This window comes from Actinia tenebrosa, unplaced genomic scaffold (assembly GCF_029948245.1).
Source record: "Actinia tenebrosa isolate PJP-AT-01 unplaced genomic scaffold, QUT_ActTen_1.0 PGA_scaffold15__27_contigs__length_11533743, whole genome shotgun sequence".
Classification (NCBI taxonomy): Eukaryota; Metazoa; Cnidaria; class Anthozoa; order Actiniaria; family Actiniidae; genus Actinia; species Actinia tenebrosa.
In genome coordinates, this window is record NW_028292575.1 from 8,945,471 (window position 1) to 8,957,620 (window position 12,150).

The 12,150-nt window shown below is 36.6% G+C and overlaps 2 protein-coding genes and 1 long non-coding RNA gene across 3 annotated transcripts in view; 1 reads left to right on the forward strand and 2 right to left on the reverse strand.

The window, feature by feature from the left end:
* Positions 1-1,807: 1,807 nt before the first annotated feature.
* LOC148911028 (uncharacterized) lies at positions 1,808-3,594 on the forward strand. Its single transcript, XR_016119875.1, has 2 exons — positions 1,808-2,176; positions 2,644-3,594. It is a non-coding gene; the product is annotated as an uncharacterized LOC148911028 (long non-coding RNA).
* Positions 3,595-3,688: 94 nt separating this feature from the next.
* LOC148911029 (uncharacterized) lies at positions 3,689-5,443 on the reverse strand (the record flags this gene model as incomplete). The annotated part of the gene is made up of 4 exons (XM_089030163.1): positions 5,051-5,443; positions 4,531-4,959; positions 3,938-4,090; positions 3,689-3,772 (listed from the first exon to the last, which is right to left on the reverse strand). Coding segments are annotated over exons 1-4 (1,059 nt in total), but the record flags the coding sequence as incomplete, so codon positions are not given.
* Positions 5,444-7,265: 1,822 nt separating this feature from the next.
* Positions 7,266-12,150, reverse strand: part of LOC116299722 (phosphatidylinositol 4-kinase alpha) — a 38,196-nt gene continuing 33,311 nt past the window's right edge. Inside the window, exons 24-30 of the mRNA XM_089030400.1 lie at positions 11,756-11,881; positions 10,801-10,921; positions 9,810-9,927; positions 9,441-9,482; positions 8,954-9,043; positions 8,331-8,414; positions 7,266-8,082 (exon numbers count right to left, since the gene is read on the reverse strand). Coding sequence (XP_088886526.1) covers positions 8,031-8,082; positions 8,331-8,414; positions 8,954-9,043; positions 9,441-9,482; positions 9,810-9,927; positions 10,801-10,921; positions 11,756-11,881 — 633 coding nt within the window. The 3' untranslated portion in view covers positions 7,266-8,030. The remainder of the gene's footprint in view (positions 8,083-8,330; positions 8,415-8,953; positions 9,044-9,440; positions 9,483-9,809; positions 9,928-10,800; positions 10,922-11,755; positions 11,882-12,150) is intronic.

Below are 12,150 nucleotides of genomic sequence, written 5' to 3' on the forward strand. Positions count from 1 at the left end.
ATATTTTCGAAAACTGAATTTTACCTTTGGGGATTGTTTTGAAATCCAAACTTTTCAAAAATGTATATGCGTGGACGGGCAAAACGATTCGAAAACGCTACGTCTGGACACGTTTTTTTTAAAATTTTTATTTTATTTTTAAACGGAATAAAAAAAAAACCTTTCTAACCATGTTTTACGCCGCACACAACATCTGGACAAATTTTTTTTTTTTGAAAACGGAATTTAAAAAAATCGTTTCTAAACAATGTTTTACGCCGCACACAACCTATATCTGATATTTGGTGATTATTATTTACGACGGGGAAGACCAGAGTATCCGGGGAAATATCAAATCACATTTGGCATGGATTTTTTCCCCTAATGTTACTCCTTATTTTATCGATTTCATTTTTCATTTTGAATATTCATATTTCATTATTGATATAAAATAAGTAATTAATGGGGCTTGAATAAAATGATGAAATCTGAAAATAAAAAATAAAAGACAATCACATATGGCGCCCACACTGCAAGGCTCGAACCAATTTAAAGGTCTGCTGATGATACAATCCTGTACGTGCCCATGATACCCGTGACTGACCGCGGGACTCGAAAGATCGATACATTATAATGTATTGTGACGCAATTAATTTTCTTTGAAAAAAATTTTAAAAAATAATTAAAAAAAAAAAAAAAAAAAAAAAAAAAAATTAATCGATGTCATATTCTTGTAAAATATTTCAATCAGATAAGTGTTGCTTATTCTCATTTCTGTTCTGGCAACTTCGAGATTTTCGAATTGTTGAACGCTACAGTACGCAAGAATAAAAAAATGTCAATTTACATGCGGCAGTAAGACGTTTAATCATATCGATAACGTTTAATTATATAGGTAATGATGGTCTTACCGAAAACGTCGATATCATCATATTAATTTGCCATGTAGTCATAGTTTGATCTCAAACATCTTATACCCAAATTAGACAACTCGATAAAGAAATTGTTAGAATCTCGTTGAATTTTTGATGTAATTGCATTTAAACCGTGAAACCAATTGTAAAATACAGTGGAAAAAGAAAGCAATTTAATTGCAAAATTAAAGGAATTACAATTATGTTTACTATGCATATCATAATGTCTATTTAACGGATTAAAGTCTCTCTATCTCTTTCTTTATAATTGATACGTCAAGAGTTATACATGTAGACCCTTACTTGAACCTTGGGCGTAATTGAGTTTTTTATTCCAAATCTCATAATACAAACAATATGATAATTTATGTTTGTTTGTTTGGGCTCTGGCTATACCCGTATTAATGTTTTTCTGGAGCGTTGTATGACTTAGGGATTATTACTTCGTACAGATTCATTCAAATGAGTATAAGACAAGCAAAAGAATATAAACAATGGACAAAAGATATTTCTAGCTAAACACTGTAAATTCGGCTATATCTTTTTTCTAGTCGCATTAAGACAGTCTAATTTCTTATGTTTATTTGATATTTCCCCCCGTTAGATATAAGTACGAGCTATACTTTTCAGTTTGCATGTTATATTCATGTGTCGAAATTTCATCCATCACCATGATTGAACTGCCCTAAAATCGAAAATCAGAGGTAAATACGACGTAACGTTAACGTTGTAAACGAATGTTAAAAATTTTCTATCTAGGCTCGGTTGATTAAAAATCTCTTTATTTCTTCACAGATTCTTGCAAAACCAAATTATTCCTCAGCTGGCTGTCTTTATCCGCTAGCTATGGAAAGTATTCATTTAACATTGTACCGCTCAGTCAATATATCCGTCAGTTGATCACGGCTGTTTCAATTCAAATAAAAAGCGACATTAGGTTCCAGGAGCACGATTGACCGAAATTACGCGGTCAGCTGCACCGTAACGAGGCTTTTAAAATGGCGCCGAGAAGGATCGTTACTTATGAAAGAAAGTGGTTGTTTGCGGCGTTTTTATTTATTTCATGGTTAAGAAATAATAATTTTGCTTTAAGTAGCTTCAGAAAAAGAACATTATCTCTTAGCTGAGAGTCGTTCAAGTTACGAGGATACGCCGAAGACTTTGTTTTTTGATGTTTACCTTCCATCTGGGGAATGATCGAGAAATCGTGCACGTGCAGTTTATCGCAGAGTTGTGGTATTTTCGAGGAGTGTTTCTCAATACAGGAGCAATTGATGACTCAGGTAAGCAAATAATTTGATGTATAAGCAATGTATTTATTGTCATATCGTGTTTTCTTTTTATGAATTATTTTTTGTGGATGCAAAGTGGACCATGTTTTCGCGTTGGTTTCGATGTTGGAATACTTGATCAATCGATTGCTTTCATCGTTTACTCGACTTCCGGTGTAATTTCCCGCTTTTTTTTACACGCGTCTAAAAGTGTTACCCCCAAAATCAAGTGTGGCTTCTTGTCCAGGTTGTTTACTTTCTTGGAGCCAATGATGGGGACATTTTAATTTTAGTTTCATGTAAATTCATTTCTATTTTTATATACAATCTATTTACGTGTAAATCTGATATTGTGTAAACCTTATTATTATGTTTATCCTCAGATTGATATATTATAATTATAGTATCTCTCGATCAATTTACAGTAGCTTTTGAAACTTGGTAAAGCAAAAATATAAATTTTTCTTTATTCTTCGCAGACTTTTCGCTTCTTTACTTTTGGTGTTTTTGTCATGTTTGCTGGATAGCAACGTCTGTGATGCTCCAACATGACTTTTTCAAGCTTGTCGCAGCCTCGTCTTATGCAGGAGTGGGAGCGTAAGAGGTCATTAATCTCATGATGAATTGATTCGACCCCTTGCTCACCAAGCAGCCCCATACCAGTTCCATACCTACAAAGTTATTACATGTAGTTAAATTGGTCAATAAGGATCACAAGTTTATTATTTCATGACACTCTTTACAATCAACTTCATCATCATTGTTATTACCATTATTGTTATATTACTACTGTATATTATTATTATGACAGTTATAGTTATTATTTTATAATAGTTACTACATAACTGATACCTCTTAACCCATGTGATCATGTGATCCTCTAAGAAATGCATTTTTGGCAAAACAGTTGCACGAGGAAAGTTTTGCCTGTACACTTTCATGAAACTTTCAATTTCTTTCTCTGAAAGGGAAGACAACCTTATCAAGGGGATCTGGCATGACTCAAAGCGATCTGGCGTAACAAATCACGCCATATCTCTTTGTTCACAACTCAAGCCTCACATCAGTGCAAGTTTTGAATTTGGTCTATAATATATATTTTGAATGTACTGTAGATCTGTTTATTTATGTGTCTGTCCTCTTTTGCCACGAATCGTCATTAATTAACACTGGTACTTTAAAAAATGTCAAAATAACTTAAATTTTTTGCCATTAAGAGGACAGACAATATAGACCTGATATAAATGTGCTTTTTTATCTTTTTGGAGTGACAATACTTATGAAAAATTCTTATTTTTATTTATCAAAGCAACCAATGGGAATAGCACATACTCTTTGAAAACATTCCTTTGCCCTCACTGTTTCTGAAAATTAGTTAACCAGTGTGTATAAAATGTTATTATTGTTAAATATACATATCTTACCAAGGATTATGATTTGGCTATTGCATAGCTTTTCTTTCGTAGTATATATCCTGTGGTATTTCCCAAATGATTCCAGTGTTTCTTTAAATTTCTGCTTCACATCATTGGCCTCTTGTATTAAATTGGGCATTACTTTACTAGAGACAACAACTGGTACCTCAACTAACAGCTTGATATTTGTTTCCTACAGGTAATGAATAAGGGATAAGAGAAGGAACAAAACCATCTATTTATTAAAAAAACCTATATTTAATTTTTTTTTCTTTTCCCACTTAGATTATATGTAGCTTACAATTATTTATAGTATTATATAGAGGAAATGAAAGCCTCCAAAAACATAATTTAATACCTTAAGGCATTTGTGTGTGTGGTTGCCATTGAATGTCCCACCATGATAAGCCTGGCGTTCAGCACCAATCTGCTTTAATTGCTTGTCAAGTTCTTCCTTACATGGCCCTTTTCCACACCACGACTTTGACCGAATGTCTTGAACTTTCTTTTCCTGACACAAATGAAGATGTGGTTATTCCACTGCCTATAGGATAGATACTTGTAAGGGCTGCAAAGAATAAAGTTGCGCCCTCTACGAAAATGGTTTTAACTCATACCATTAAGCAAACGCTATCAAACTGATATGCCAACGCTGCAAGTGATTGTTTTCTTTAACCTTTCAAATGATGTTTAAGACTCATGGCCGTTGCAAAGGGAGAGGCTGGGCTGGCAGTGTGGGGAAGGAGGGAGGCTTGGGTGCGTACAGTTTTCGGCCACAAAAAAGTACAATCTATGGAAAGTATTTAATTCATGTAGTGACGCCCCCCCCCCCCCATCATTTTTCGTGGCTTGCTTCATCCACTCACGTCATTGCGTGCAGCAAAACTCGGTGTTTAGCTTTCAAAATCTATTCGCTACTGAGATTCTAATCATATACTTTACTATACTTACAGTTCCGCCAGTTCGTAAAACAACGGTAGGGGAATCGGAAGCGGTCAACTTTCGTTTCATTAAATGAGTTGTCAGGGACTCTTCTACCTGCGACAATGGAGCCGATAACGGGGTTTTCAGAACTTCGCTAACAAGCGTGGTGCATCGACCAGTCGTGTAAGAGGTGCAGCTAGACTCGTGTTGTGCAAGCTGTTCGAGTTTTACAAGGGACTTACAGATAGCACATTCTAGACAGGATGCTGACAGGAGGTTTAATAGTAGTCTGGGCGGCTTTCGAAGCTCTTGAATCTTAATTATCCTCTTGCATACGGGACACCCAGCACCGTCTCCGACGTAATGAATCCAATTCTCGATGCAAGAGTAACAAAAAAAAATGGTCGCAACTTGCTTGTAATGGCCTGTCCAGTACTTCACGACAAATAGGGCAGATCAGCTCCTTACTAATATTGGAAAATCTCTCGATGCTTGGCATGGGATTCATAAGCGCCGCCGGAACTATTTCTGAAGGAATATATATTGCCTTTTGAGAAGGGTTAATGCCATCGCTTCTTAAACCTTGTTTGGGGCGTCCTCTTCCCTTTCTCGCCTTTGGTTTTTTGCCTCCCCGGTTTCTTCTTGCAAAACTCTCGCATGTTTCACAGTCTTCTTTTTCATGCGGGTGCCAAACAACTGGTTGAGTGCTGCACTTGTAATTCAAATTTTTGCATGCGTTAAAGCTTTTCACGTAACAGTTGACACACACATTTTGTGGATGAACATTTTCGTCGTCGTCTTGGACAGATAAACCATATGCGACTTGTAATTTGTCTGCAACATGGTTTGTAGACGTTTTGTAAACATATCCTTGCGAGTTTCCCGCCTTAAATCCACAAACACGACAAGATACCTTCAGTTCACGCAAGTGAAACTCCATTACTAAATGAGAATCGAAAATATGTTTTAGTTGTCGATGTTATTTAGTTGTAGTTCACGTAAGTGAAACTCCATTACTATAAACTTGCTACGCTTTCAGGGAAGCCATTCATCTGTCAATAAAAAAGCTTTTAGACTAAACCAAAAAAAACTTCATTAACCTGTATTCTAAATTTTAAGATGCGTATCAAATGAGAATCGAAAATTTGTTTTAGTTGTCGATGTTGTTTGCTCGTGGAAGCCGTAAACACGTATTGAATATCTTTATTTTTCAGGATTACGTGCTCAGCCACGAAACTTAACTCGGTAGAAAAACCCTGATTTTTGCGAAGAAAAACGTTTTTACTTCCATAAATAAAATGAATTTCGATAAAAGATTAGATTAACTTACCTGTATTTCGTGTTTGGAATCTTAACTTGAAAGAAAAGGTTTTTTAAACCGGTTTTAATTTTGCTGAATGAGGAAAACAAAGTTTCAAAATTGCCGCCATTTTCGTTGTCAAGGAAGAGAAGCAGCTTAGCAACGCGATTTGGCCGCGCGCGCGCCTGGAACCTAATGTCGTAATTCAAACAGCCGTGTGATCATGGGAGCGTTTTTTATTCCGTAGCCGGTCTGCCACGACCCCCTTCTCGTTTCAGTGACATATCTATATATGAGGAAGTATTCTCGAGTACCTTGAATGAGTTCTAATTATATTAGAACTCCACTATTCTTGGGTTGCATGCCGGACTTGATAACCACCATTTTGGTTGACTTTGGCAAATTATTTGATCTTGATGTCTTTTGTCATGTCAACCAACATGGCGGCCACGTCTTTTTTTCTTTTATTCTCATGGGAAGGGAGGCACGAGACCGACTGCACCGATACAGACTTTCGAAGAGCAAAGCTTTTCCTTTTTACAATACACTCAACAAAATTACTCGATTCTGACTGGACCAGAGGAGTACAATTAAATCCCAAATTGTACTCTGTAGAGTCCCAATTAAGTTGCTCAGTTTTTTTGAGTGTATTATAAACACAAAATCGCACAATCTTCTCGTACAATTCTGAATTTATAGATACTCGTGATGTTTTGAAAGTTCTCAAAATGAACTCATTTAATGGCTTGTCCAATTTGAAAACTTTCAAAACATCACTCGTGCCTATAAATTCCCTAATGGTACTCGAGATCGTGCGATTTCCTAATCGAATTTATATCTTGGCAATGAGCACTTATACCCCAGTTTGTAGAGTATTCATGTCGTGTGCCAGTGAAGGTCCCGGCCGTGGAAAGACAAGCGTTTGTATGTTTACTCTTGTTTAGTCCATTAGACCATTAATAGACCATTTTCGAGTTCCAAATTACTGCTGTGTTTTTTGATAAAGACTCATTTACTCAGGGCTAGCCTCGAACCAGTGTTTAAATATCCATAAATAGCAACGATAAAGTAAAGAACGCACAACTTCAACAATTACGAACACTTTTTAAATTCCACGGACCCTCACTGAAACACGTCAATATTCTACACTTCAAACAAAGTCGAGGCTAACCCTGAGCAACAAAGAACTCGAAACTGGAGCTCAAGTATTCGCTTAGAAGACCAAGAAACAATGGTTTCACGTCGAGACTGAACTTCTTTTATTTATCAAGTTTAGCCTTGAAACTATTGTTTCGTGATCAATCAAGCTAAATCGGGAAAGGTCTATTGTTCTTATATTTTCATTCATTTTTTCTTTCTTTCGTTCTTTCATTCCTTCCTTTCTATATTCTTTTTATACTTTCAGTATTTATCTTTAAATTAATGTAATAAAAAACACACCAGGAGATTTTACTAAGTGTACTACTGCTTTCCTAATTTCTTTATTTTTTCTTACTTTTGAATTAAATTACCCTATAATGTATTTACAATAACGGCATACGCCCTAACAAATAGCTGTAATTATAAACAAGGAAGATGAATAATGTTCTTTCTTGGTGCTCGCCTCGAGTTAGAAAAAGCTTCCATTCCAAAGAAACTGTAACATTAGAGGTTAAGCTTCTCGTTTACGGCAAACGTGAAACGTCAGATGACCATTAAAAAATTCTTTACAATTAGTGAAAAGGAATCGCAATGATCTCCAAGTAGTAGATAAACAAAAGAATACTTGTCTTTGTCGAGAAGGTTTGCAAAAGGTAAAGTGAAATGTAGGGAAACGATGAAAACGTGGTCAAGTTTGCCGTTTGCGGTAAGGAAAAACGTGAATCTTAATCTGCCTATTATAAACCCTTAGATTTGCAGCCCGAATGAACTGATAGTATAACTGTTCTAGTACAGACAAACTTGTTGGAAAGTCACGATTAGAATATATAAATAAAATTCAAAGTTCTTTCTCTAAATCTTCACAAAGTGGGCTCTAAGCAGCTATCTTTTTATTTCTACTTTACTAGAAATATATCACTAACAGACAAACACACCTTTAAAAATGAATGTGATGTTTTGTGATAGTCCGCCACTAGTTCTAGTTGTTTGTATATTATCGCGTTTTCAGAGATTCAAAGTCCGCTAAAATCTTAACCATTACAGCGTCAATAAAAATTTGAAGTCATTTATTTATTTATTAAGCAATCTAGCAAGGAATCTGGTTTTGTGCGAGCTGAATCAAGTCGTACACTCGGGTCCTGCGAAAAGCAAACAAGTGGGATTGTTTTTAGTGGCGCTGAGAATGTTAATCAGTGATGATGATCAATGATCAGTGATGGTAATGATGATGATACTTAATGTTCTAATACTACATTTGGTGGTAGTCAGTAGTGATTGATGATGATGATGATAATGATAATGATGATTAATGATCAATAGGTACTTATTGTAGCAAATATGATAAAAAGAGCAAACACAAATAGTCACAAGACACATAATATATTACCTGTAGTTCAAGAAAGAATCCCTGATCACTTTTAACATGTAGTTGGCAGCTTCTCTTTCACTCTGAGCTGGACTGAATCGAGCCCTGACAGACACAAATATTCACAATACAATCATTACTTGATATACAGGCCGGTTTTCAATAGTTTTGAAATAATAGGAGAAGATCACGATGGTTTAACCCGGAGAATTATACTCAGTAACCGTAACATTCTACGATCTCCGAGCCCTCATGAAAACCCAGATTATATATTACTAGTAATTATTTTTATCTTGTCTATAAGTCAAAATATCGATATCCGACAATCTTTACTAGAGTGCTCGCACTAAACCCGTGAAACATTAAACAAATACTAATTTTTAGTACTAAATAGTGATAATCAAACAATAGGAAACAAAGGATTCTGTATGAATTACTACTTTAGAACTAAATATTATTCACGGGTTTAGTGAATGCACTCTATCATTTCCATCACAACCAAACCACGGTAATTCCACACCTTTGTACGTTTGGCATGCGTTACTCAAAAAAATTATCAACAGACTGCCGAAAATTTGATTAGTGAAAACCGAAACTTATAGAAGACTGGAATTTGTCTTGTTGTCTTGGTTTTCAGATATTACCTTAATCTTTTAAGTGTCTCTCCTCTAAAACAGGGCAGGCCTGTGTCGAGCATGAGTGCTACTAGCGATACGATTGCTTCTTGGTATGGCCTGTTCAAAGATAATGAACATATTTTTGTTTTTCAATAAAAAATTCAGTGTCCGCATAAAAATGAGGTAATGAATAACTTCACTAGGTAGTTCGACAAAAAAAAGTGTTAAATTAGAACCTTGTTGTGCGCGGAGTCATAGGTTCAAGACCCGGCCAAACCAGCCCACGAAATCTTCCACTGAAACAATATCGTAAATAGTCTCTATCATAGTTTTCTGAGCCATATAAGGTAACCGTGCCTGTACAGCAATGATAGTGAATAAGTGAATCATTGTCCAAGGTATGAAAAAGATCTTTAACAATGCAAGGTCACCGTCGTCCTTGCTTTGCTTTCAAGATGGCGCAGGGAATTGTGAAGGGGAATATTGGTTCAAGATTATCGTAATATATTTTTACCTGACAGCAAGGTACGACTTCACACATAAATCCATGAACCACCTATTGACGAGAAACAAACGCTCATAAGTAATTTGTGTTTGTCTTATCAAGCACAAGTTTCATTAAATATCCAAGAGCACGTAGCGTAAAGCTAATTCCAAATCAAATATACCAAAATGCAGCAATTTTTACAGCCCACGGTTCCACTTTTTGACCCCTTGAGCATGCGCTTTGAGCAGAAATGCGGAACTCTTGATGCATAGTGTATGTTGTTTCCGATTTGGATTCCAAGGCAAGTGTGAAGCATGTTGCAGAGCTAATCTAGTTAGATAACCGAAGACCTGATCATACAGTAGCTGCATATTTCAAACATGTATACTTCATTACCTGAAAGGAGGAGACTCCATTGTGCCTCCCATAATCATCACCATCTCATGAGAAATCTTCATGTCAGGTTCAAAACCAAGGTTTCCACCAGGGGAAGATTCGAACATGAATCCAAAATCTAATACCATAAAAAAGTATTAGCGTTGCCCCGAGTGAAACGTATAGACCCCTAGCAGCACGTCGGAATGCAGCTTAATTTGGATGACATAACAATAGGTTTCCGATTCTCAGCAGATTAAAAATGATGTCCTTCAAATTGAGCTGCTTTGCCGTCACATGCGAGAGGTCTATAGAGGCATAACAATAAATGATAGCAGACATGACAGGAGGCAAAACAATAGTCTTTTCCCGAGTGAAACGACCCCTAGCAGCACGTCGTAATGCAGCTTAATTTGGATGACATAACAATAGGGTTTCCAATTCTCAGCAGATTGAAAATGATGTCCTTCAAATTGAGCTGCTTTGACGTCACATGCGAGAGGTCTATAGAGGCATAACAATAAATGATAGCTGCCATGACAGGAAGCAAAACAATAGTCTTTTCCCACTGGGAAACATAATTCTTTTTCATATAAATGAGATGAAACCAGATTCAATTGCTCCTGCCTCCTATCATGGCTGCCATCATGTGATGGTGCAAAGCCTTATATTCTATGAATTCTTAGATCATAGCGCGAAGGTTTTTTTCTATCACTCTGTTGTTTACTGTTAATGATTCACGGGGATCATATTTTGGATTGTAATTATATAATGCAAGCATCCCTAGGTGAAAGAAATGGCTATTCAAAGTAAGAATATCTGTAAAGAAGTATTTGTAGAATGCTGGTTTTAAACTTTCGAAATGGGCAAGTGCAACAATGAAGTACCCAATCCCGTTCTCTTTTATCTGATTGGCGTTGCCAGACGCTGACGTCGTGAAAATATGCTCAGGTACTGAGGTTCTTCTAGCTCATAAATAAACTATTTACATTAGGACAAACTAGACGCGTACCTATGTGAATGATGTGTCCAGCTCGATTCAACATCAAGTTACCATTGTGTCTGTCCTTTATTTGGAGTAAAAAGCTGACGATGGAATAGGCTGCCATACTCTTGATAAAGTTTGAACGTGCCTAAGTAAAAAAAAAAAAAATAAATAAATAAATAAAATAAATAAATAAAAAAAAAATAAAGAAACTAGTACAAACATTAACAACTCTGTCAATTCTCAAGAAAACAGTTTGCAGCAACGTTTCCAAGGTGCAGGTGAACGTAGCCTCCTCCGCAGGCTACTCGCTAGAGTTTTGTTGCTGCTGTTCGAGAGGGACTAGTCCCGCTCGGTCAACTCTCAGCCAACACAGGAAGCCCAGTATAGGAAAAGAGAAGGAAGAGAAGGAAGAGAGAAAAGAGCAAAGAGACGCTTGCAGAGGAGGCTAGGTTGAAGGAAGGGTGGATAGCTCTGGCTTGTTACACCAATAATTCATGATTCCCCCTCAGACCATAGCGAACCAATCACCGTTGCAGTAGTTTTCTTAGTGGACTTTAAGTCTCCTCCAAAAAAACAACTATACAGTATCTGTTTTAATGAGTGCTACGAGTGCTACGAGGACTATGAGGCACTTTTCCTTTATTTTCGCAGGGCAAAAACAATAGAAACAACGTCGAATAAATTTTTCGGCGATCAAATTCTGATAGTCTAGCTAATTTGGTGAGCTTGTGGGGCATAGCAACTGTAACTAAGGGAAGCAGGACTATAAGTAACCACATCTCTTCCGTGGTTCATGCCATACTGGATCTTTCAACAATAAAATATACCATTTTTTCAACACAATAGCCATTAATGGCGACTCCTTTTATGGTTAAAACTGGAGGCTTAAACAAATGCCTCTTGTTTGGCCTGAAGTAGCACCGATTTCTTGAAGATAACTGATTGCTTATAATGGTAGTAGGTGCAAGTGATTTCGTACCTGTTGGAAGTGAGTCGTACTTTCATCACCATAGGTCTTCAAGTAGTACTGGTACAAATCGATGTCCGTCTGACGACCCAGCTGGTCACGTGACTCAGAGTCTGGTACGCACTCAATGACACCACACTATGGAAAAAAAAGACATTCTTCTTGATCATCTTTCTTTCCGTCATTTGTGTTTTCCCACTTCCTCTCACATTCTAGCCATGGTACGGGTCATTTGCTTTTGCTCAAATCGCATATCCCACAGATACTATTTAGCAATTAGCCCCAAACCCGAATGGGCTATTGACTCACAGGTCATGAGGTGCCATGAGGGTGAGGGGACTTATTGTTTAGTCAAACTCCACTATAGTCGGTCAAATATGTAGGTGCAAATAAGTTTTGAATTAAAG